Source organism: Dermacentor silvarum, chromosome 4 (genome assembly GCF_013339745.2).
Source record: "Dermacentor silvarum isolate Dsil-2018 chromosome 4, BIME_Dsil_1.4, whole genome shotgun sequence".
NCBI lineage: Eukaryota > Metazoa > Arthropoda > Arachnida > Ixodida > Ixodidae > Dermacentor > Dermacentor silvarum.
In genome coordinates, this window is record NC_051157.2 from 29,087,161 (window position 1) to 29,112,827 (window position 25,667).

The 25,667-nt window shown below is 44.6% G+C and overlaps 1 protein-coding gene across 1 annotated transcript in view; it reads left to right on the forward strand.

Moving 5' to 3' along the window:
* The window catches only part of LOC119449682 (probable phospholipid-transporting ATPase IA), a 108,358-nt gene that overhangs the window by 14,071 nt on the left and 68,620 nt on the right, over positions 1-25,667 (forward strand). Inside the window, exons 2-3 of the mRNA XM_049665398.1 lie at positions 4,036-4,129; positions 24,291-24,399. Of these exons, the coding sequence (XP_049521355.1) occupies positions 4,036-4,129; positions 24,291-24,399 (203 nt within the window). The remainder of the gene's footprint in view (positions 1-4,035; positions 4,130-24,290; positions 24,400-25,667) is intronic.

Genomic DNA, 25,667 nt, shown 5'->3' on the forward strand with positions numbered 1-25,667 from the left:
GTAAACTTAAGTAACTTGGACACATTTATCTACAGTTCGTCATAATTCGTGACTGAACGGATATACGAGTATTAGCTGTATTTTGCCGGTATTAATCAATGAAGCCTAAAGTTGGAGGACAGTAAGCTTGAAGCAAGGAGGTCACGGTTTCGATTCCCGGCCACGGCGGAAGCATTCCGATGCGAGTGGGAAGCAAAAAAAAAAAAAAAGAATGCTTGTGCACCGCGCTCGTGTAACGTACCGCACGTTAAAAAACCCCGGGCTGTCGAAATTAATCTGAAACCCTTCGCTATGAAAGTTAAACCCAATAATTTAATTTAATGTATAGAGTAAGCAGGAGTGGTGGGGAGGGGTGTTCTGTAAGTCTCCACCTAATGGATTGTCCATTTCTACTGCTGCTGAAGTGTTGTTTGGTTGGGCTGGAGTACCAGCGAGAAAGAGACAGACACCCGCAGCCAGTATTCTCCTCTCTGGTACAGCTCCAACCAATCAGCGGCGGCCGAAATGGACAGTCCACTATAGGTGAACACTCACAAAAAAACGTGACTCGGTCATTACTCGAAATTTTTACTGATACAGTCGACACCCGATGTCACGAACCGGACGGATGGCACATCTTGCCAAAGTTTATACCCGATCATTTTACGTCACGTGCTTCGTACCTAAACTGACGACGTCCATATATACTGCATTGGGAACAAGGATCCCGTATGAGTTCAGAAACGCCAATTAACTTTTGACTTGGTCAGTGACTTGGCCTCTATGTTTCTTTTCTAATACGGTTCCCGCCATATTACCGTCCTTAGCATGAGACGTAGCTTAGAACCCAGAGAAATACGGCGTGCGCCCTGACGTGAGCTAAAAAGAGGAACGCGACGTCACCATCCTCCTCAAGCCATTTTTGTAGCTATTGCTTATCTATAATTCACCGTTCATTTTTTTTTTCTATCTCCTGTAATAACTGTTCCTTCTCTGAGCACTAAACGACGCGACGCATTTGATAGATTGGAAAGCCTTAGCCGCAGTCAAGTGCCGCGCCTTCCTTTACACGTACGGTCCTGTCTTGGACGAGTGGCGAGACCCCTTAAGCGATGCAATGTTAATGCATGCCACGCCCCTCGGTTTGTTGTAGACCTTGAACCCTTCCGAGCCGGAAAGGTGAAGGGCGTCGTGCCGACGCCGGGCGCGGGCGAATGGTGACAGCTAAGTTCGCCCCACCTAGCTCGGAGTCGAAGCCAAGCTGGCCAGACAAAGGCGGCGGCGGCGGCGGCGGCGGCGGCGGCGGCGGCGGCGGCAGCAGCAGCAGCAGCAGCAGCAGCAGCAGCATCAGCAACAACAACAACAACAACAACAACAACAACAACAACAACAACAACAAGAGCGCAAATTTCGCCCTTTCGTGCGACTCACCACTTCGTGATATCTTGTGACTAAGGCAGCGAGAGTATGTCGTAGATAGCTTACACGCACGAGGAAACGCAGGCCGTGAGGTCGGTTTGCTATCGTTACAGTGGCTAGAACTGTACTATCGTCTTTCCTTATCATGATTGCTCAGTACGTGCGCAGGCCAATCACGATGCTGTCACGTGATCTTGACGTCACCGCTCCGCGCGAAGCGCGACTATAGGGTGTCCGGGTGCATGACGCAATAAGACAGGTGCCTCTTTTGTTTTGGTATTCCGCGCTGTCTGTTCTGTGACCAGCTCCTCTGTCGAGTGGTTCATGGTATACAAGGTCAGGCTAGACGTCTCTCTACCCTGGCTTTGAGAGGCCGGTGGGGCCTAAAGTCTACCGACCCGTCCGCTCTGTCGTCTGCTACTGGGTGAATGCATGGATGAAAGCTGGAATGCAGCACTGACTAACTAGCTTTGCTACACTGAGCCGGCAATTGCTCCCAGTGACCGAGCAGTCACTTAAAGACAGACTAATTACACTTCCTACAGACCAAATGTCTGCCGCTGCTGCTACTGTGCGCCCCACCGGATCGCTCAGGCTTCGATCGGGAATTGTGCGCACGTTATTATCACGTGAGATTTCTTTCCCTTGCGGATGCATGCGCCACGCGTTCGTGCTTCTACTCGTCCCGTATAAGCTTTAACGTATGTACGAACAGCTCTGCGGATTCGGTACGCGCGGCTCAAACGCCTCGCTCTATATTTTCCGCAGTTCTGCACAGTATACATTAGCGAGGAAGAGCATGTAGCTGCAGGGGCAGCTGCCTCGTCGCGTGCCGCCTAATAATTCGTCGAGTGACCCTTTTCTTTACCGGCGACGCTCGTTCGCCATATATACGCGAGCACTGACACGCCTCATCGCGCCCGGCTGTGTCGTCTCGGCCGGCGCCACTTCCTCCTTCCTGCCTTCAGAACTTGAAGGCGCTGGCTCTGCCCCTCGAACCGAGCCAACCGCGTTGCAATGTGTATAGGACCTCCGCCCTTGGAGGGATATCAAGCGACAAAACGTGTCCTCGGCGCCTGTGCAGTTTCCTGTTTTTGGTTTATTCTGCATTCGCGGAACGGTCACGCGTGTTGCAGATGTGCTCTACAGTCGCGTTTTCTGCATGCCGTAATTCAGTGAGGTCAGTTACACACGTTGGTTATGTAAGTGTGTGCGCGGTTGTTCTCTGTTAATGTGCTCTTTATAATGCTAACTGCGTCGGAACGCTGGAAGTTCACCTATCAATTCACCATCCATATAGAGAGTAATTAGCCTGACAAGTGCAGTTCTCAGATTACCGTGATACCGCGGGACGTAGCTTGTGCCACCATGCAGCACTGCAGGTGGCTGCAACTTGGCACTGTCTGTGTTCAGTCAGAATCTCATCAAAATTTTCTTGTGTTGCATTGCTTTTCTCGGCGGAAAAAAAAAAAGCAAGGAAATGTCTCACGAATATGATGATGATTTCGTAAATCTTCAAGCAAGCACAATAGCAGAGCGCGCTTTTAAATTGTATTAGGAGTTCTATGTAGTTTGGTTCAACATGACGTAACGAGGCGCAGTGACGTAGCCAGGAATTTTTTCTGGAGAGGGGGGGGGGGGGGGGGGGGCTTTCCCTCCTGCTGCGCCGTCCCAATTTGTCCAAAATAAGCAAATCACGGTATTCAACAAAGTAAACGCACATGTCAAAATTAAAATAAATATATCAGTCGGAGCTTTTTCTTTGAATGGAAGAAGAGCGTAAATCCGCTTTCTGGTGGTACTGCGAGTTTCATAGTACAAAGCTTACTTGCTGTCCATTAAAAAAAGCGCTTAACTTCCAGGTCGGTAAGTCGGTTCAAAATTCTGAAGTCAAAGGAAATATTCGTGCCCCAGTGTGCCGTGCCACGAAAGCAAGAATAATTACTGGTGAATCACTTCGTAGGTTTAACAAAAGTAAGGCAAGTACGATTACTGATTTATCTTAATTACATTTAGAACGCTTTCACACCGGGAACAAGTTGGCCAACGATGCCCTCAAGCAACCGGTTATCGACGCCTGTGTAATGATGAGAACATGCATTCCAACAAATGTTGTTAATTATGTCTTGAATTGAATTGAATTTTGTTGTTTTACGTGCCAAAACCACGATTTGATTATGAGGTACGCCGTAGTTGGGGACTCCGGATTAATTTTGACCACCAGGGAATCTTTAACGTGCCTCCAATGCACGGGACACGGGCGTTTTTGAATTTCGCCCCCATCGAAATGAGGCCGCGCCGCGGCCTGGATTTGAACCCCCGACCTCGTGCTCAGCAACGCAACACCATATAGCCGCTAGCCACTGCGGCGGTTGATTCAGTGTGATAATGTCGCCGAAAAACGCGTTGCTCGTGAGCAATGTTGCCCAATTTGTTGCCCAGGGTGATAGCGCTTTTGTAATGATGTCCGCCTTTGTTCGCTATCTCATATAGTTTGTGCTAAAATCTTATTCGGAGTAGTTAACCACTCTAACGTTAATTAGTGCCGTAGCATTGTGGTTCCGTAGATGCATTGCGCCCCCTGGTGTATACAGTGTGCCATATTGTTATCCATGCACGTGACGCACTTCATCCCAGCGCGGCGCGTTCCGGCCTTTGTTCTACGGTGCGGCGGATCGCGAGCCCCTGTGCAAAAGCCGCAATGATCGCCTGTCTTACGATTCCAAAGCAGGTGAGTGATATGCGTGCACGTCAGACCTGCGAAGCGTGGAAGAAGCCATTTCTTATCTCGTCGCACAACGTGTTCTGTATAGACTAAACGGATAACTCCTGAACCCATGCTGCAACCTATACCGGATCGCCAATAGTTCATGAGTCTATTCCACGTTGCGCTATGCCACTAACACGCTGCCTATCCAGCTCGTTGACACTACATTAAGATATTCATCAACGGCATGGTCCCTCGTGTCGCAGGCTTACGAAGCGACGCGGGAATTACTACAGTTTTATATTTTAAATCGACTGGCCTCAGTGACCGACTGTAGGCGGCATGGACAGCCACGCGTGTTCCCACTGCTAATGCCTCCCTCCCTTTCTCTTCTTATTTCTTTCCCTCCCTAGGGGGTGTAGGGTAGCAAACCGGGCACGCATCTGGTTGGCGTATAGATCCCAACCTTTCCTTAATCCCCTTCTCCTTCATGAACGCCTTGCCTTACCGCCTCAATACTCTCGCCGTGTATACTCTCGCCTCCCCGCTGCATTAGGTTAGGCATGCCTTCACAAATTAATTTAACGTCTCGTCAAAATAGTGTCTAAGATAACATTAGGAACCCGCGTGAGACCTTTATGACAGGCGCGGTTGGGTCGCGTAAGAACGAAATAATTTTGGACACCTCCTCGATTAGCAACACATTATATAACACACATCCCCCTAGCACCCACTCTGTGCTCTGATTCTCCACAAAGAGACACGTGGCAGCCAAAGTAAGATTTTCCTATAGAGCGCGCATGCAAACTCCGGTGAGCCAGAGTACGTCGTAACCACGCTTACACAGATTTGTCTGAAATCTTGCTAAAGTTTTTAGAGTAGTTCGAAAGAACGCACGAATAGCATTTGAAATCGTCTCTTTAGCCAGCTAGTAATGCATTTTGACAATTGTGCGTACGTGCGTGCGTGCGTGCGTGCGTGTGTGTGTGTGTGTGTGTGTGTGTGTGTGTGTGTGTGTGTGTGTGTGTGTGTGTGTGTGTGTGTGTGTGTGTGTGTGTGCGTGCGTGCGTGCGTGCGTGCGTGCGTGCGCGTGCGTGCGTGCGTGCGTGCGTGCGTGCGTGCGTGTGTGTGTGTGTGTGTGTGTGTGTGTGTGTGTGTGTGTGTGTGTGTGTGTGTGTGTGTGTGTGTGTGTGTGTGTGTGTGTGTGTGTGTGTGTGTGTGTGTGTGTGTGTTATTTCTTTTTTTCGGAGGCACAAATGCACTGTTGCCAAGTCAGTGCACACAGCGTCACCACATCGCACACACAAGGCACACACACACCACTGTAAACATTGGAGCTTCGTGAAGGCGCAATGGGACGAAATCAATTTCTAAGGTACTACACAGCTGCATGGTGCAGATACCTGTGGCCAGAAGCTCCCCAGAAGTAAATTTCTGCTGTTAAAGTTGGCGATGAGCAGCAGGTATCATTTTGTCACACTTTGCGAAACAAAACAAAAACTACCCTCCCCCCCCCCTCCTAGTTGGTATAATGTACCAACTAGCCCATGAACGAATTCTTTCGATAACCCCCCCCCCCCCCTCCCTAGATATCCTAAAGGTAAAAGAAATAGAAATGGCCAAACGACTACCAAACGAGGCAAGCGGATGGCCCTCTATGAACAGGCCAAAATAAGTGGCGCGAATATGTTGCAGACAAAGCGAATGTTTAATACAGATAATTTATTTTAGGCTATATATGGTTCGTCTGAATTGAATGTACCGTCAACCCAAAAAGTTTACGGACCACGGCATCAGAAAACGTCAAATTTCCGAGCAGCCTGCAATAGTAGTCAGTAAAACCGAACATCACAATGTTGTTCACATATATACTGGTAGAAGCTGTAAATGCGAATACTAGGCTGTGTTGTGAGGCTGCTCGGAAATTGGACGTTTTCTGAGATCCCGTGGTCCGTAAACTTTTTTTGGTTGACTGTACACCTGCTACATTATATTTTCATGCATGCTCTAGGGCACGCCATTGCTCCAAATACTGTTGCTCCAAATACGCCTGAACGCTCGTATATAGATAACCTATGCCGCGCGCCGGAGCGGCCGGAGTGTCAAGCACTCATGTCACTTGAGCACTCGAATCTTTGCCGTCCTCCGTAAACAGTAAAGGAAGACGAAAATTGCCCCTGGCTCTTCACCTTTTATGTACAAGGAACTAATGGCGGTATGACGCTTGGGTGATTCGGCGGCACTATTTGGTCGGTGCCGCTATTGTGACGTCAACTGCAGTGATAGCATACTGTGAGTCGTAAAACCTATTCGCTAAAGTTTGCGGAGATATTCTGGCCCCTATAGAGTTTCTCTCGGCTGTTAAACCCTTGTTGTCATATATATATATAGCGAATTAAGTTACAAAAATGCAATCAAACGATTGGTATTTAATTGTTTCCACAACAATTTACGGAAGAAAAATAGGAGATGCAAATGTGACGGGGAAGATATCCGTTCTTACATTACTCACCTGCACGATCACGTAGCCTGCATACAGGACTTTTAGCGTGATTCACCGCAACCTTTTGAAGCTTGTAGACTGCTATCTTATCTATAGTACAATAGTGTACTTCTTGCTATTTTACAATGGAGGTTTGAAAACATTGGGCTACTAGAGCTGCCGTGTGCACCAACTATTAAGTGTCGTTTGTGGCCTAACCGACAGATAAAATTTTATTATTTTGACGTCTTGTCACACGTATAACTAACGGGGCCAGTATAGGGACAGTAGCAAACGGAGGGCGTCAGAACGCACGACTTATACACTTCATTGTTTTCAGAAGTCGCTGTTAACAAACGGAGCCATTTGAAAACTCTCTCGGAGGTCTTCCTTGCGCTCACTTGACAACTCGCAACGTCAAAGAGCCCGCCAAGTGTCCTCTGACGGACCCTCCATGATCTAGTCTATATACGGTCCCTAAAAAGCAACGACAGAAGCACCTGTGAGACACTGTATACCTCCGAACCACCAACCACTGCCTCTTAATTGGTACCACGCGCCGGCCAAGTGCATCCGCTTCGACTTCGGTCTACAATGCCAGGCGTGCTAGAAAAGTGGTGCACCAACGCGAGACGTCGCGCCGACGGCAAGTCAGCAAGATGTACTATCGCGCTCAGTGTGAGCTACAACGCGCGACCCCTTTCCCGCGTGGTTTCACGTTGTAGCTTATGCAAAAGCGCCATATTGCACTGACGGTGACACGACCACGCCTGCCTCGACCGCAAGAAACCGAAAAGATCCACGGCCAAACGCCGGATGTGGAACTGTCGAGCGCACGGAGCGGCGCGCGGAACGACATTCGCCAGGAAGTTGTACGTGGCATATATGCTACGAGGAATGGATCAGGTGGGCGGCCTAGAGGACCGTTGCGTGGCCCTGGCCCTGGCTTTGCCAGGAAATCCGGGCTCTTATATATATACGGATCCTGCTCCTCGCAGCGCATCTCTCCCGCTTCGAAGACACTATCTTTTTTTTTTTTTTTCCTCTTTATCCTTCCTCGTACAAGGCCCGAAAAGCCATCCCTTGCAAAATAAAAACACCTCTTTGATCGATCAGTTTACAAAGTGCTCTCTGTCCTTGTTATCGCGGAGAAAATCTACCATAAAGTTCTCCTTCGTTGGCTTGGCCTGGAGCTGTCAGTAACTTCCTGTTCTCCTTTCTTTCGCGGAGCCTCGACTGTGCGAATCAAGCACAGGGATGTTTACTCCACCCTCCATAATTTTTTTCATCGATTACAGCGTTTACCTTATCGTTATTATTACTTTTTTATTACCTTTCATTTCACACTCTCCGACTGATTTTCTTTTCGTCGTTGTTGTTTGTCAGTGCTTTTTCATTTAGCCTAGCTTTCTCATAAACGCTTACTTTTCATCAGTGCTGGAATATTTTGTTTTCTTTTTTATTTCATTTCTACTGTCATTTTGCATTCTACATTGGGTTCTTGGCCAATCGCCCAGAGTGGGTACATGAGCCATTGGTCGCAAGGATAACAACGCAGTAACAACAACGACTACAACAATCCAGACGTCGCTGCGCGCGCTTTCTCGCCGAGAACACCGAAAGACATAAACACAGCGAGGCATCTGTGCGTTGTTCACAGTTCGTGCGCAGATATACATCTGGGAAATCAAGAAAGTTGTTGAGAATGTCGTGCAACATTAATGCGCACAGTTTCGAAGAATGTGCGCTGCTCCGCGCGGGGCGAACGGCCACGCGTTTTCCAATGATGAGTTGGAAAAGACGAAGTTGACGAAGTGGTGAATGATGGAAGAGGGACGCCAAGAGGGTCAGAAGCGTGAGTAACGATATTGTGTTCGGTTCTCGTGGGACGTGATCGTTGTATGTGTCCTTCTTAGCGTACATGGGTGCGCGTACTTTCAACACAAACGCTAGACACCTACCTATCTGATATACTCTCAATTGTCGGCGCGTAACTGGTGGACCCACAACGGTAGCCCATTGAATATATGGCGTTGCGCTTCTGAGCTCGTGCTCGCGGCTTCGATTACGGCCGCCATGCACGGTAGCATTTCGATGGGGACGAAATGAAAAAAAAAAAAAAAAAAAAAAATAAAAAAAACCTTGCTCGTGTACTTAGATTTAGGTGCACATTCAAGGACCCTAAGTGGTCAAAATTAATCCGGAGTCCCCCGCTGTATGACGTGCCTCATAATCAGCTAGAACGTGATTTTGGCACCTAATACCCCAGAATTTAATTAATTTTATTGCCACATGACTCGAACGTCTAATTGTCATCGCGCGTATACGGGTTTAGGTGTAAGTTCAGACTTGGGCTTAAGAACTTTGTGCGTTTCTTTGTAGATACAGTTGCATTTTTTAATGAGCTACAAACATCACTAGTATTACACAGAATGCACGCTTCCGCATGTTATGAGGAGTTTAAAGAAAGGCAGGGAGTGGGGGAATGAGATATTTCTTTAATGTTCGTAACGTTTCCGCTAATAAGCATCCTTTGCCCCTGCGATAAAGTATGTTCGAGCTGCAGTACGTGGGTAGTGCTGTGATAAAGGCTTGAATAAGAGTCATCCGCTTTCTTTCCAGTTACCCGTGCTCAGCTACTTCTGCTTTTATCGGGTCGCCTGTTTCCCTTATCTGTAGTCAGTCATATTATCTCGCATATCTTTCTTTTGATACATGTTTCAGTGCGCAACTGCTGAGCTTTGAGTGCTGAATATTTTCCTTCAACTGAGCATTGGCTGCTTCGGCCGCGTGAATTAACAGCGAAAGACGGAAGAAGCAAGTACAGGAACGGCAATGTTACTGCATATATACACGTGGTATTCGATGGCTGAAATAGCCAGTCGGTGTTGGGCGTACTTATTTAAGAACGTGGCCGGTGTTATGGCATGATCGGTCGCTCTATTTGGTCACGCAATTGTGTCGCTATTTAGAAGGAGAAAAAAAAATACACAAAGAAAGAAGAATGAACGTGTATAGAATTCGTCCCGTAGAAAACAATTATTTTTTAAAAAATGGCCGCGGCAGAACACGCTCGGAAATACGCCAGATGTTTAATTTTGCTGCCGGGGAAATTAATTATCTATGACACTGAAAAGGCGGCGAAAGCAGAAAAATATGTTGTTATTTATATTAGGAAGTGTATGCAAGAAGTATGCAGATACTTGGTTTAAAGCATTCCAGATGTTCTCTATATTTGTGTAGAATATACTCTGTATAACGAGAATCGGTTGGCAGTGCACAAATGAGCTCCTCCATTAAATGCTTCGGATCCCTTTAGCCGAGTGCTTTTACTGCTGTTGGCATTTTAGTTTGAACTGGTTGATTTGGTTCATCATGATAATGTAGAGATGGCTGCACGATGAACGCGGACTAACAACGTGCTACAGACTTTCTAAACACTCGTACGTATGCCATACGTTCTCACCCAGTGTTTATCATGTAGCCCTGTATTTGTCGTGCGTATATGTCACGCGTATATCGTGAATTATCTCTGTACATACTGTCTTGAGACTGTCTGGTGAGGCGGCAAATTAACGCTGTCTGAAAAAAGCATACAGATGGATTGCAGCTGTATATGTTAACAGCGGTGGAGCGCATTCGCAATGATGGAACCCTTTCTCTCTGTTCCATTTTCTCCCGTGGGTGCAATTTTTATGTATAGTATAAGATCAGCGAAAGATCAGCGTCCTTCCTGTCCTGCCTTTCTTTTCTTTTTTTTTTTTTTCCCCTCAAGGACTTCCTTTTTGTATACGAGCGCTGGAAATGACACGAATTAATTAAGTTCTGGGGTGCTGCGTGCCAAGACCACGATATGATTACGAGGCACGCCGTAGTGGGGGACACCGGATTAATTTTTACCGGCCGATATTCTTTAACGTACACCCAATGCACGGTACACGCGCGTTTTTGCGTTTCGCCCCCATCGAAATTCGGCCGCCGCGTCCGGGATTTGTTTCCACGCCCTTGGGCTTAGCAATGCAACGCCGTGTCCACCATGCCACCACGGCGGGTGGAAATGACACGAATGTCTAGCTTCCAAGTAGCCCAGCTTTCAGCTTTAAAACGCTTGCCGGCACTGAAGTTGCTGCGCCCGCCGTATATTGGAGCACCAGATTAAACCGGTGGAAAACGGCGCCCCTCAAGGGGAAACACATGAAGCGTATTTCCGACGTATTTTCTGCGTACTTTCTGCGTCGCTTGTGTCGCTCGGCGTCGTCAAAATCTATTCTACGCGACACGTTGACTGCGCGTTGACCAGTCATAATGTGCTTCGTGCAGCGACTATCCTTAAAGAAACACCGAAGAGCAGCACTAGATAAATTTATTCTGGGAAAGTATTCTTTCCAAACCATATATTCATTAGCTTGGGCGGAAAAAAGGCTGATTTACTAAAGAAAATTAGGTGCAAACTTTCCTTCTTAAATTTCTTGCCGTAACACACACACACACACACACACACACACACACACACACACACACACACACACACACACACACACACACACACACACACACACACACACACACACACACACACACACACACACACACACACACACACACACACACACACACACACACACACACACACACACACACACACCACACACACACACACACACACACACACACACACACACACACACACACACACACACCACACACACACACACACACACACCACACACACACACACACACACACACACACACACACACACACACACACACACACACACACACACACACACACACACACACACACACACACACACACACACACACACACACACACACACACACACACACACACACACACACACACACACACACACACACACACACACACACACACACACACACACACACACACACACACACACACACACACACACACACACACACACACACACACACACACACACACACACACACACACACACACACACACACACACACACACACACACACACACACACACACACACACACACACACACACACACACACACACACACACACACACACACACACACACACACACACACACACACACACACACACATACACACACACATTGGAGTCTCATAAATAGCAACTGATATATAGTTGCTTTGCTGGAAATTTTTCAACAACTATTCAAAATTTTGGAAATTTACCTGATAACTTTCCTTGTGCGCGTTTTTCAATTGTATTGCAATTGTTTTTTCTTGTAATTTCATAGTCAATATAAGTGAACTGTCTTCCACCTATTTTGTTGCGGACCTAAATAACTTGATCTTAAACTTTAAAAGAGGGACACGTACTACAAACACGCCATGTTTGTTGCACATGTATTATTTGCTTGATAGTGTGCATTTCGATAGTTTACGCGATGCTTCAACTTCTTCGACATATTTTTTTATTTTGTCAATATTTGTATGTGTGAGGGCTTAAGTAAATAATCATAATATACAATTGCTAGGGTCCATATTCGCAATCCTTCCGTATTGCAAGAGCAGTTAGAACAGGTTCCGGCCGATCACGGCAGCGTCTCTTGCATTTGAAATCCGAAGAAGACCCGAGCTACAGCTTCGACTTGATCGCATCTCCAATATCTGGACGTTCTATTACTCTTTCAACTTTGTTGGAGCAGTAATTTGTTTCCGATCTGCTTCTCACTTGCGCTCTATGGAGCCCATATGGCATGGCGGTGTCACTTCTACAGAGCTCCGTCGCATGCGTACCGCTGACTTATGACGGATTATATGTCCATTGGGCACACTAAAGCAATAAGATATCTCACTCCTACATTGCGCTATAATATGCGAAAACAATATTTTAATTACAGCTTGTGAACATGTTACACCCTTTTTAGTATGGCCTCAAACCAGATGCACTAGTACGGACAAACAAAAAGAAAGAAAAAAAAAATACGGAAATGTACATGTGAAGACTGTTAGGCCACATTCAAAAGTCAGTTCTTTTTTTTTTTTTTTTTGCACGAGACTAGTTTTTTTTTTTTTTTTTCATTTTATGTGTGCCCAAACATTTAGCAACATGTTGCAAAAGAAATTCCTATAGTAAGTTTTCCAACCCATGCCCTCGTATTGCGAAACGGAAGATCAGTACTAGTATTTCTTTTCTATAAATATTATTCCAGACACGTTTTTTTTTATTTTATGTTGTTCCTGAGCAGCCACACGAATAAAAGGAGACTATAGTGCATCTCGTGAGGGCTCCAGCTATTAATCTGGTGTAGTTTAGGCCTCTGCGTTTTTGAAATCTTTCACATGGTTTGAAGATTTGTTTACGTTTTTCTCAAAACAAGATTTTGCTCCACCGTGTTATGCAAACTTTGAGAACTTTCTTTTAATGAATATTTTGATATAAAATTTTGCACACTCATTCCTCACATAGAGATGTGTGCAGCGAACTAAAACAAAAGAAATTGATGCATTAGTTTTGCATTTATAGCTCATTGTGCAAATACATTTGGTCCAAATTGGCAATTTTCTCACTTCGCTTAGTTTTTCGAACATTGCATCCTTAATATTTATCACATTGCACGTATTCTAGTTCATTGCATTGGTCCCACACTTAGCAACATAAACGCAAAAGCTTTACTTAATTCAGCAATTCATTAGTTGCTTATAACTGCTGGCGCAACTAGCACTTTTACCACATTTTAAGACAAAGATTACCTGCGAAAAACTAATGAGCCATTTTCCGTACTTTAAATAGTTGAATAAGTTAAATAAGACATGCTTATTCAGGAAAAAAAAGTAAATCCTGGCTTCCGAATTAAATAATTTGTGTGTGTGTGTGTGTGGCCTACCACCTTAAGAGGTCTCTTTTTATGTTTCCTAAATTTTTTAGACAGTCACAGCTGTTACTTTTGGTCGGCCTTGTTCGCGAAATCGCTGTTTCCTGACACGTCCCGTTCATTTCTATGCGTGGTCCGCGCGGTTCGGCTTTGCCGCAGAGCCAAGCAACGCCGTCGTCATGACGACCAAGGCGAGACAACCAGGCGGCGTTCACATCGTTTTTTCTACTCTCGGCGCAGGCGTTGAGCTAGAGGGAGGCGGAAAAAAGGGAACACAAAAGAAGGCGCATCGCGCATTCTCGACTGCAGGCGCCACGCGTCGCCTGTTGCCGGCAGTGCGCTCCCCTGCGTGTGTTTTGTTTTTGGCGGACAGAGCCGGCGGGGGGTTATCGCGCTCCAGCCTTTTCCCGCAAGCTCAAGGCGGCCGCCTTTTTGGCACTGCATAAGAGGAGCGAAGTCGGGACGCGATCCAGAAACAAGAAGCAAAAAAACACGGGCAAACTGCTCGAAGCGAAACGACATCCACGACCAACTACTTGTGCGGCTGGGGAGCAGCAACCGCGATCGAAGATGGTTGTCGCTGCTTCGATGTCGCGGCACGCCGACGTGCAGCAGCGAATCCAGATGCGCGTCGGACTTCCTTGAAAGCAGCCGCCGTTCGGGCGTCGTTTGTGAAGGGCTCGAAGGGCTCGCAGTGAGCGACCGCAGTCATTGGGCTTGCGCGACCCGGCAATGCGTCCGGCTTACGACGACTTGGGTCGTGCTCAAGGTAGGCGGTGGTTCTGTTTAAACACAACCTCCCCTCGATTCTTCCCCTTGCTTCGCTTTTGCATGTAGCCCGACGTCCGTATTAGTTGCTTCGCCTCGGAGAGAAAGCTTGAACGCCCTAAAAATACGCTGAACGTTGCAAAATCGGATCGCTCCCTTTCCAATCTGCAGAGCAGCTGTTAGCGCGTTGGGAGCGATTCAAATTTTCGCAATGATACCATAGTGGGCGGACGCGTACCTGTGGATTGTTTCTTCCGACATTAAAATTTTATGCAAGAACTACATTAAATTTTAGTGTATCTCTGTATCGAGGCGATGTGTTTCAACATAGTGCTAATTGCTCGGTGCGGCTCGATCGATTTTTCGTTTCGCGCCGTATGACATACGGTTGACAGAGAAGGCACTTCACTGCGGAATAGTTTACACCTCAATTAAATGTACGTCATTCACGCTTCGTAACTCCTTCATTCCGAGCTCTAAACGTGCTACTCGAACGTTGAACATGCACACCATACCTCAACAAATGCACGGATGCTTCCGCTGACATGAAGAAAAGAAAGCAAAACTGAAGAATCAAAGGCTCCTCGTTCATTTTACAGCCTTCGTTGCTTCTTAAAAGGAGTATATATACCCAAGAAGCGGTCGGTGACGCACATATATGTCAGCTTTTTCAAACGTGAAACGTTTTGAGCTCGTCTTCACGGAGGAGCGGCGCGGCTCTATCGACGTGCCTGTTAAAACAAACACTCTTGTTTTAAAGATATATAACAAAATGAAAGACCTCTTTCTTGCACAACCCTTGTTTGCTAAAGGGCGGCCGCTTTCGCTTAGAGCTGCAGATGTCTGCTAAGTTTAGTATGTTTATGTTCTCCTAGCAATCAGCTCTAGCTTGCATCGCCTTTCGTTCGCAGTTTGCTCGCGACCTGTTTAGGAAACATCGCTTTTACTTGGAAGATGTAGGCAATGCCAATCTAGTGAAGCCCTTTCTGTGCAGACTACTAAATCAGTCTTGCTGTTTTATGACGTGATCCTGACTCGTTATTCATGTCGAATTCCGGTGAGTGAGAGTAATGCCTTATCGTGTGCTCATGCGTGTATAATTTAGCACAATGCAATCAATTTTGCACACAATATTGAACTCGGAGAAACCGGTCATCATTCATCGTACCATGAATCGAGGGTTACAGGTCCATTGATCAGTTTCTCGGTTCCTTATCACCTCTGATAGCCAGTTGCCACCAACGTTCGAGTGTAATCAAGCTACTTGTGAGATAAGTGCAACAGTGATAAGGTGCAAGAGCTTGCCATGCACTTAAGGGAAGACCTCTTCATCCTGTGTAGGGCATTCAGCTTGTTTGTTCCTTACCTCGACGTGGAAAGTGCAGTTGCATGCTGTGTTCTTGTGCCATGACTTCAGTTGAACTGTTAAAGAACAGTGGGCTTTGCTTGCCGCCGGTCATCTTCAGTGACATAACCCAGTCTGCATAATTCCACTGACTCATCATTCTTTTCTTGTCTCTCCCGGTGTTTGTCTGTGTGTGTGTAAAAAAAAAGACCGTCCATCATGCAAGCCCCCGAGCATGTTCCGATGCTAGGCTTTGCCTCCGGTTCTGCTGGTAAGACAGCACTCTCTTACGCTGTGGGCTGCAGTTCGTGTTCTGTCTGCCTGCTCGTGATTCCTTTTGTGTGCGTGTTGCTTGCTGTCTGCTGTTTCCTGAAGGATGCTTCTGTGTTAGATCAACTACTACTTGCACTTTCGTTCTTGAAACGTCTGTTTGAAAGCACGCCAAGTGGCCTCTCCCATAAGCCCCGTCTTCATGTGATTCTCTCACGTTTTTCTGTCGGCAGTGATTTCACATGTGTTGCAACAGGCTCGGCAGCACTCTGTTGTGATGTGAACTGCCACTGTCAGTGTCTTGTCTGCCATCTCTTCACTATTTTTTGTTCAACGCTCATTGTTAGCCGTTTCCTAATAGTTGTGCAGTTGGCTAAGATCTAGAGATGAGTTCCTGCATTCACCTGTTGAAACTCTGATTTGAAAGCATGCGAATTTGCCTCTTTATGAAAAATTGGTTTTGTGTGGCTGTGTCACACATTTTTATTGGAGTTTATTTTATGCATACCATGGCGCTTTCCAGTGAGTCAGAAGAGCTCCTCTCCTCTGCTGCTTGCCTCCACCCAAAATTCTCATTTTGTGAGGCATGATGCATCAGAGACCCTTGCTCACATAAGACAGGCCAACATGTTAATGACTAATGCATCTCTGGCTTGGCAGGCCAAGTTGTGTTTGGTGTTTTAGCATTTCACTGTTTGCCTTTAAACCATCTGTGGCTATTAGCATATCGTGGCGAATGTCTTCTGTGTATCCATTGTACCTGTCTGCTTGCTTCCCATACGTGCTCCTATATGCATTATCTGAGGCTTCCTACTCGTGTGTTCTCTTGCACTCTTGTGTTACCGTTACGCCACCTTCTGCATATGCTGTGCCTTGTATGTGACTAGTCCGGGCTGTATAGTGCTACTATTACAGTGCTTTGCTGAAGACTAATTGCTTTTTGTGAACTAGCGTACATTGCTTGCAGAGCCGCTGCACTTGTAGCCATATCTGTTTGACAAATGAGAATTATCATTTTAAATGTCACTTTCCTTGACATTTGATAAGTATATGTATTCTAGCATCTGGCGCTTAAGGAAGTATAAATGCAATGACCTCATTTTTAAATGTGTAAGACCTTGTTTACGTCCAAGGATATGGTGCGACCTGTTCAAACGTTCGTGGAGTGAAGAATGTTGTGGGATTTTCTGTCCATTTGCTTACACTGAAGTTGGGGTACTTCACCTAGTATGGAGGGAGGGGGCACTGCAGTTTTTGTGTAACTATAATTATCTGTTAGTGAACACTTAATTTGATAATTATATACAGTTTCTCAACCTAAATGTTTTGCATCATAAAACATTAGTTTCACTAATGAAAAGCTGAGGTTAGGGCATTGTAACTTAAATTACTAGCTTCCAGATTTGGTTAATGTGACTATATTCAAAGCAATCATTCATTTAAATCAAAATTGTATTGTTGCTGCATTTGTTGCGTCCCTGTTGTTTCATGAGTCAAACTTGCACATTTCATCTAGTATGGAATACATTACAATGTTTTGTGTAGCGTGCATCAATGAGCATTGGGACATAAATGAATGAACATTCCATCAGCAATGTCATAATAACCATGATTACAACTTCACAATATGTGATGCAGTGAACATCGGCCTCTTGGCTAATGGGAACAATGGCCTTGAAAGCACAGAGAACATTATATCTGTTGGATAAAGGGGACCCCATTGAGTGGTCCTTATCGGAAAGCACGGTATTTTAACGACTACGCTGTGGCATTTGACAAACATGACGACCCCAGCCATTCTGCATAGCTTATGCCTGCAAGCCGAAAGCCATTCTCTATGCAGGAAGGGCGCCAATGCTCTTAAAGTACACCCCATTCAAAGGAAGCGTGCCCATGTCCAGTGTCAGCAGCAGGATTTATGTTGCGCGACGTACGTTATGTATGTCGTAGACAGCTGTTAGTGCCTTTGTGTGATTCCTTCATGCCCCGCAGCTGTAAGTGCGACGTTCGTGAGGCACTTGCTGCTCATCACACAGCTGTGCCTTGCGCCTGTGGCTTGCTTAAACGGTGTTCTTATCTCGGAGATTTAACTGATGAAAGTTAATAGCCTCTAGCTCAAACCTCTTTTTATTTTCGGTGCACCCGTGAGCAAAGAATTATGTTGACATTTTACTGTTGCTCTGAGACAAAGCATGGTTTCCTGAGTGATGGTTTTGTGTATAACAGGCATATCTATGTTGTGCATGCATATGAATTGAAATATCAGTGGTATGGCCCTAAAATCATAACATTCATGGAAAGGCCTCATCGCATAGTTGGGTTGATCTTTAGTTGTCATTATATGCTACCAAAGAAAATGCGAATCTATTCACTACCCCTTCATTTACCTGCTTACAAGGAACTAGAGTGGTTTGAATATTCGTGATTTCGAATACGAATAAAATAGTATTCTTGCTTTAAGTTTAAGTGTTCAATTGCATATTCAAATATTTAACCCTGTTAATGCCCAAACACATTTCCATATAGAGAAAAATTAGAACTTAATTATCTCTATTTCTGGTCTTGGAGAAGAGTACAACCGTAAAAAAAAAGAAATATTAGTAGAGTAATTTAAATTACTGTAATTAATTAATTAGTAATTAGATTACTGAACTATCCACAACTGAAAACTCGTTCCAGCATGTCAAAAGTGCTACAATAGGCTATGAATGAAGTTTCCAAAACGTTTTCCTGGAAACTAAGAAACAAAATTTTTGTTTACTTCTAAGAGGGTTTGTATGTGGTGTGCTCATTGAAAAAATCTTAAATATATGCCCATTGCTTGCACTTAATGAAGACATTGAATAACAAACTGTGTTTTGAGAAAGACTGTTTTTCTCACAATACATAAAAGTCATCAATAATAATCCCTCTGTGCTTGACAGCAGAACAAAGGTCCACTACACAATAATATACATGAAGCCGCAAACTCTGCAGTAGGCTGTGGGATGAGCAGACGCATGTGACTTGTTCACAGCAATTAATGCATTGGAAATGGCAGTGTGGACAAGTAGGACTTGTCCTTAGCGATTTTGGTACAAATTGATAGGACAAGTCCAGCTTGAGCTTGGGGTTAAAGGTTTAAAAGAAATTTCTGAGATATCAAACTCAGCACAGTGTAAATGATACGCTGGGCATTACAGGGTTAGTTATCACCGAATATAAGGCCTTACTATAGTTATTATAGCATCATATTCAATTCAATATTTATATATTTGGTTATGGCTTAATATATGGTCTTGCTATGGTTATTGGAGTTTTCCTAGATAAAACAAAGGCCATGCATGTGGTGTCTGTCTACTGACTGCTTCAGGTGTGCTGCAGAAAGTAGCCGTACCTAGCCAAATGTAATTCACTGTCCTGACAACCTCTTTCCTGAGTAAGGCCTCATTCACACAGCCGTCAAACGCTCCGTCACATCACCGTCACGGCATCCGTTTTCGTCAGGGGAGAGGGTTTCCGAGTCGTTTTCCCCTCAAAAACGGCTCGCCGGCGACGCAGAGCGGTGCTCTACGTTTCCGTCGCCAGCACGGTGACGGAAACCCTCTCGGAAACCCTCTCCCCTGACGAAAACGGATGCCGTGACGGTGACGTGACGGAGCATTTGACGGCTGTGTGAATGAGGCCTAAAGAGTGATGTATCACAGGAGAAAGAAGATTGTTTGTTTCAAGAGCTTGTGAAGCAATCAATTCATTTTTGATTGTCACCGAGTTTCTTGCCTTTAATTATGCAAAGCTTTGTTCTCTCAGTGGAGCTCACAACATTTAGTACATCATTTATGTGAGGTATTATGTTGGTCAATTCCTTATACCTTTAAAACTACTTAAAGCACGAGCTGCACTCATAGCTGTTCATGCCAATATTCACTCCTTCTGGTCACAGCTTCTTCTGCATTGCTTGTCAGAGACAAGCCGCATTCGTTAACTCATGTATCGCCGTACATTTGAGTTTGTGTACTCAAAAATATTTTTGATGCTTTCGATTCATTTTGCTATCATCTGTTCAGATAATTACACTCAAGCCTTACACGTGTGCTGAGGGAAAGTATCTTTTCCTGAGCAGATGCCTTTTGTTTATATTTTAGGTGAATATAAGAGGTAAACCTTACATGTAACATACTTTGGTAATCTGGGTATAATGTGCAAGAATTTGTTGGAACAAAAAAAAGCTAATGTATTTTTTAATTAAAAACTTGGGAGGTATAGAGCTATTAAGGAAAACTCACTTAGGTCCGCAGAGTGTACGCGGAGTACACTCCGCGGAGTTTCATTTGTGCATGTTTTATATTTTATTTTAGCTTTCTATTTCTTTGTTTACTTTTATATTATTTTTAATATATTTTGCTTTTTATTTTTAATTGTCATGAACCCAAAAATTTTGGCCACCTCTCACTTCCTTATTTACAAGTTAAAGTGTAGAATGAACTTGCAGAAATGTGTGTTGCACACTTCTAAGCCCTTAGGGGCCCTGAAACACGTTTTCGACGTAGTAACAAAATGTTGCCGATCTTTCGACATGTGATCTGAATAATACTGCACTGCATGCAACAGTAAATTTACCATCTAGCGTCAAAAGCAGCAAAAAATTGTTTGCTCTTGCTTTCGCAATGCCGTCATCGAAAGCAGCTAGGCCATCACTGCTATTGGCTGATTTCGTGATTGCGAGAGCATTCTCAGTAACACATAATTGCTAACTTTAAGTTACATAAATGAAAAAATACATGTCTGCGATCTCAAGCAGACAGAAAAATCATGTCATCTTTGCGTATATCTATGTCAGCTATGCGTGGTCTCCGAGATGGCAGTGGCATGCTACATAGTGTAGTCCACCGCAGCTTCCATGGGGTGCCGCGAGGAGCCCTTTTGCCGCCACAGCACTCAGCTTTTAGTCGGGGCTTTGCTCTCTTGGCTTCCTTGCTGTGTAGCTTCCAGGGTGCTAGCGGAAGTGAAAAGAGGGAGAAAACAGGGTATCGATGCGATAACTTCACTTATAGTTGAAGTATTTGAAGAACTTTTATGGCATGGAGGATTCATGAGACGACGTCCCTTAACAGTGAGGCCATTCTATGATTAGTTAAAAAAGTGTTCCAGAGCCCGTTAAAAGTTATTGCTTGTTTTTTTGGAAAGCCATACTAATCTAGCTCAACTGCGCAGCAGGGTGGCGCTGCAACACTTTGCCCAGTGCATGTCACCGTGGCGCGCATTTTAATTTTCAATTCGGAAATTCACATGAAACCCTCTGTTGCCACTATTTACGGTTTTTGCGCACATTACTTGCTATCATTCCATCTATGGCTTTCAAACATGTTTAAAGAAACAAAGCGTAGGCTCTTCTCTGTTACCGACTTACGTAGTGTGCCGTGCCAGTCGCCGTGCGTGCTCGGACTTCTTGTCTATGCGATGATGGATCCCGGTTTGCGACGACGGCTGAGAAGAGCTTCAACACGAATGCCGACACACCACTGCGCAAAGTAACGCGAAGAAGCGATGCTGCTCAGCCACCACCGCCACAGAGCAAGAAGAGGTGGCGACGCTGCTGGAACGCTGGCAGTCCGTTGCACTCAAAGCAGACTTGCCGAACCTGCAGGTCTTGGGGTAATTGATGCAGTGAATTTGTATCGCTGTCATCATCCTTGCAGCCAGCATCTGCTCAGCACTGCTGCAGTTTCCTGTTCATTCAGAGAAACTCGGCTTATGGCGCTCGTTCTGCACAACTTCAAGAACTGCCAACATGACATGCACAGCACTTGCACTGCATATCTTAGAACGACAAAAGTAAAGGAACAAACGTTGACAGTTCTTAGGCTCACGTGATTCTAGAAGTGCACAAATTTTATGCATGAAGGCAAGGATGCAGTGCGGCACGCAAATGCACACTGATGTAGAGTCTAGTCAGCAAAAGATCAGCAATGGCACAGTCTTCTGCTGCAGAGGTTACAGCACAACTCGAGTAGACAATGGCCACCAAATACTGGAAGTGAAAAACATAATTTTTATGTCATGACTATAGATGCAGTGTAATTCTGTTATTTTTACAGATGTGAATATGAGCATTGCTATAATTGTGGATGCTTTTCTGGCTTTCGATAAAGTAATAATTGTGACATTTTCACAAATTCAGCCAACAGTCGTGTGAGGGTGCCATTACGTCTTTTGGCTCACATGCTTACTGCAGCCTCTATGACCGATCAACATTTTTTTTGCTATGCTCAAAAAGTGTTTTAGGGCACCTTTAAGAGGTTAAGAAAAAAAGTCATGTCCTTTTGCCCCCTTTTTTTTTTGTCTTCATCTTCAGCCTCCTAGAAATTGCGCGTAAAATTCTGTTAGACGTTTGAAGTCAATATTTCTTGGGCATTCACATTCAGATTAATCAGCTACTGTCAGGCTCTAAATGTTATTGCTCCATGTTGAAATGAGGTTTTGAACAGAGATATGGTACATACATAGGGCTTGGTGAAATACAATTGAGGGTAGCTTTCACACCACTATTGGAATTGTGGCAGTAGTAGTAGTTATTCAGCACAGGAGAGTCATTGCAGCTATGAAGAAGTGTTACACGCATGCCAGGGGACTGCATTTTCAGTCGCACCACTCGAGAAAAGAATAGCATTTCTTACTGTTCTGATGCTGCGGGGCTTCCAGTGTATGCAACTAACAACTGTAAACAGGGCCGGTATTTTGTAGCGATGCCTTTAAAGTAATAATGCCTTTTCGCGCTTATCGCACTTTGTCAGTGGTCGGAGCGACGGTCCGCTCGCGTTATCAACGGGATCCGCTGGCCGTGAGCGGTGGATGATAAGACTCGAGTAGAATGAGTCATAATGCCTCGCTACAAAATCGCGGCCCAGGCATACTCTGCAGAGCCAACCAGGACGTAAAATAGTATTCAGTCAACAAAGCAAACATGCCGTCTAATCACTTCAGCTTCCTCTCTATCAAAGTTTCCTAAATTTTTTTAAGGACGAAAGAACATTTTACACCAGGATGGTAGACATTGTCTTTATACTAATAAAGCCTGGTTTTAGGAACATGTAATCATCAACCATGCATCCCAGTGACTCCTTCTCCTGCGGTGCGCAGAAGTTTCTCTTACGTAGACTGTGAAAGGCTGTCAACACTTCCTCTGGCTTTATTCTAAACAGTCCATCCTGACATTGTTTCATGGAATATCCATGAAATATGCAGGAATATTAATAGGTGCATTTTCTCTTAGTAGGGGTAAAGAGATGCTGAAGAGAATCATTCAGACAGTTTAAGTTGGTAGATAACTCTTCCAAAACTCTGTTTGCACTTCATCTGCAGAACAAGATTCATTATAATACCAGATAAGATGAATATCAAACTTCTCCTCGAAAGTCGCACTCAGGCCACGGCACTGGCAATGCCTTGGCGACGTCACAGACTTCACTGCATTTTTCTTGTGCTTGAGGCCTCTTTGGTACCATGAAAAGGAACGAACACTATGAGGTTGAAAATACTTCTTGTTTGCAGATACTGTGTAATTATTCATTAATAAGCAGTTGACTAACCCCTAGCAGATAATGCTGAAATCCGTAACGTCGCAGGAACCGGCGCAGGTACTCAAGGTAGCATTACTACTCCATTCATATTTGCATGCCAAGCCTCTGCATACAACATGGTTGATCTATCCAGTGTATAAGAATCATAATCTGTTAATTTACTTTAACTTAATGTTTCTCTCAAGGGCTCATATATATAGAAACTTTATTTGACTGGAAAACATTTTAAGGAGTGGTGGTCGGAGCCCCTCAGTCCAGGGCCCCACTGGCCTCTGCCGCCTGCCTGACCTGGCTTATTTAAGGACTTTTGTCCTGCCAAGTTGGAATGGGCGAGCTGTGCCTCCCAGTGCTCCATTGTGATATTGTTAGTTAGCCTATGAGGTTGCTTAGTGCACTCCCAGGTTACATGTATTAGGGTGGGTATGCCACCTCACCAAGGGCACTTGGTCCTATAGTGAGTGGGATACATGGCGTTTAGCATTTTTAGATGGGGGAATACCCCGGTCTTTATTTTGCGCCAATCGGCGGTTGTGGGTGAGGCGGCGGGTATTTTCTGCAGACTCTGCGCTGATGAGTTTTCATCATGCCTCATCTGTAGTTTTGATTGCTCGTCAAACTATGCAGAATAGGGAAACATGAATTTGGAAGCAGGCAAAAACAGCATAGTGCAATCGAGCATTCCAAAAATATATGTCACCATACATATAATTGGGTAAAATGTACTATAACAGCTTTGGGACCTATGCAGATGGTCATAATCATAACACATTCTGGTATTACTCGAAAAAGAATAGCCTACACATTGCAGTCAGTCAACTGCTTAGCACAGCCAGTAAAACCAATGAACTATGTGGGTAGTTTACGGAATGGTGGCTGTGTGACACGCATTTCTGCACTTTTGCCCTGTGACCAGCAGAAGAGGATGACAAGGCATCAGGAGCGAGTGACCACCACGAGACGGGTGAACATCGCACAATATACATCAACGGACTGCAGAAGCACAAGTTCTGCTCCAACGCCATCTCGTGAGTACTTGTAGCACAGCAGTCATGTTACTGCTCGTACTTTTCTGGATTATTTTTACCTGTGTTACCTGTGTTGCATGAAGTACCGTATAGACACTTTAAACCAGCTATTCTGCTCACTGGAAACAAGATGGCACTTCCGGCGTTCCCAGTCATTTCTTGCCTCAAGACCTGTCATGGTGCTTCAGTGGTGGTTCGAAGCTCGGTCGTGGCACTCATGTTTTAATAGGTGTGGAATGCAAAAGTGCTCCTGCACGTATGTTTTCCATTAGTCGATGTAGAATGGTTTTGGAACATTTATTGCAATAATTTTTTTTTAAGGCAATGTTCCTGGGAAAATGTTCCTGATAGCTCGGCTGAATCAATGGGCACTCATTCACACTCATAATTTTTTTTATGGGGCATTTGTAGTGCATTTTTAGTAGATTTGCAAGAATATTGGGTAGATTCTAGGAAATGTTGAATTTTGTTATAGTGTAATCTTTCACATTAGTGAAATAGCTGAGATTTGCTGTCCCCATTCTTGATAATATGCTATGAAATGACTGTACTTGCAAATATTCAAGTGCATTATGTATTGTAATGCCTGGAGCATCTTTAAAAAGGTATACATTAAGCATTTCACCATCAATGTAAACAAGTATCTTAGGTTTGTACAGTAATTTTGTATTATGGGGGGGTACTGTTAGGCATCATAATTATTGATGCTTTCAGGTCTTGAATTATTGTTTGCTATCATTGATCTTTTTTCTCATTGAACTTTTACACAGTAGACGTTTCTTAAAGGCTTCACAAATCTTTTGCCAGACTTTAAACCTTACTTTAGCAAGAAAAAATGGTGCCACATTGGAATCATGAGAAAAAAAGCGGCAACACTTTAGATCTGGTGCCATGGCAATCACAGCTTCCCAGGGTTTGCTCATTTCTTCACTGGGAGACTGCTACTTTGACCTACAAATATAGTTGGAGGCGTAGATTAAATGCAGATAATATTTATATATATTTTTTTTTCTGAAGATTTTTGTTGGATGTTTAGGGTAGCCTTGTCACATGAGTCTATACCAGCTTTCTTGAAATCGGTAAGTTCATCAATGTCTTTGTCGATACTTAGCAATATCTGCAGCACATAACAAAACAATTCGGTTCAAAATGTTCAGGTGCATATGACTTAAAATTAAAATTAAATTATGTAGTTTTACATGCCAAAACCATAATACGATTATGAGGTGCACCATGGTGAGAGGCTCCGGAATAATTTTGACCACCAG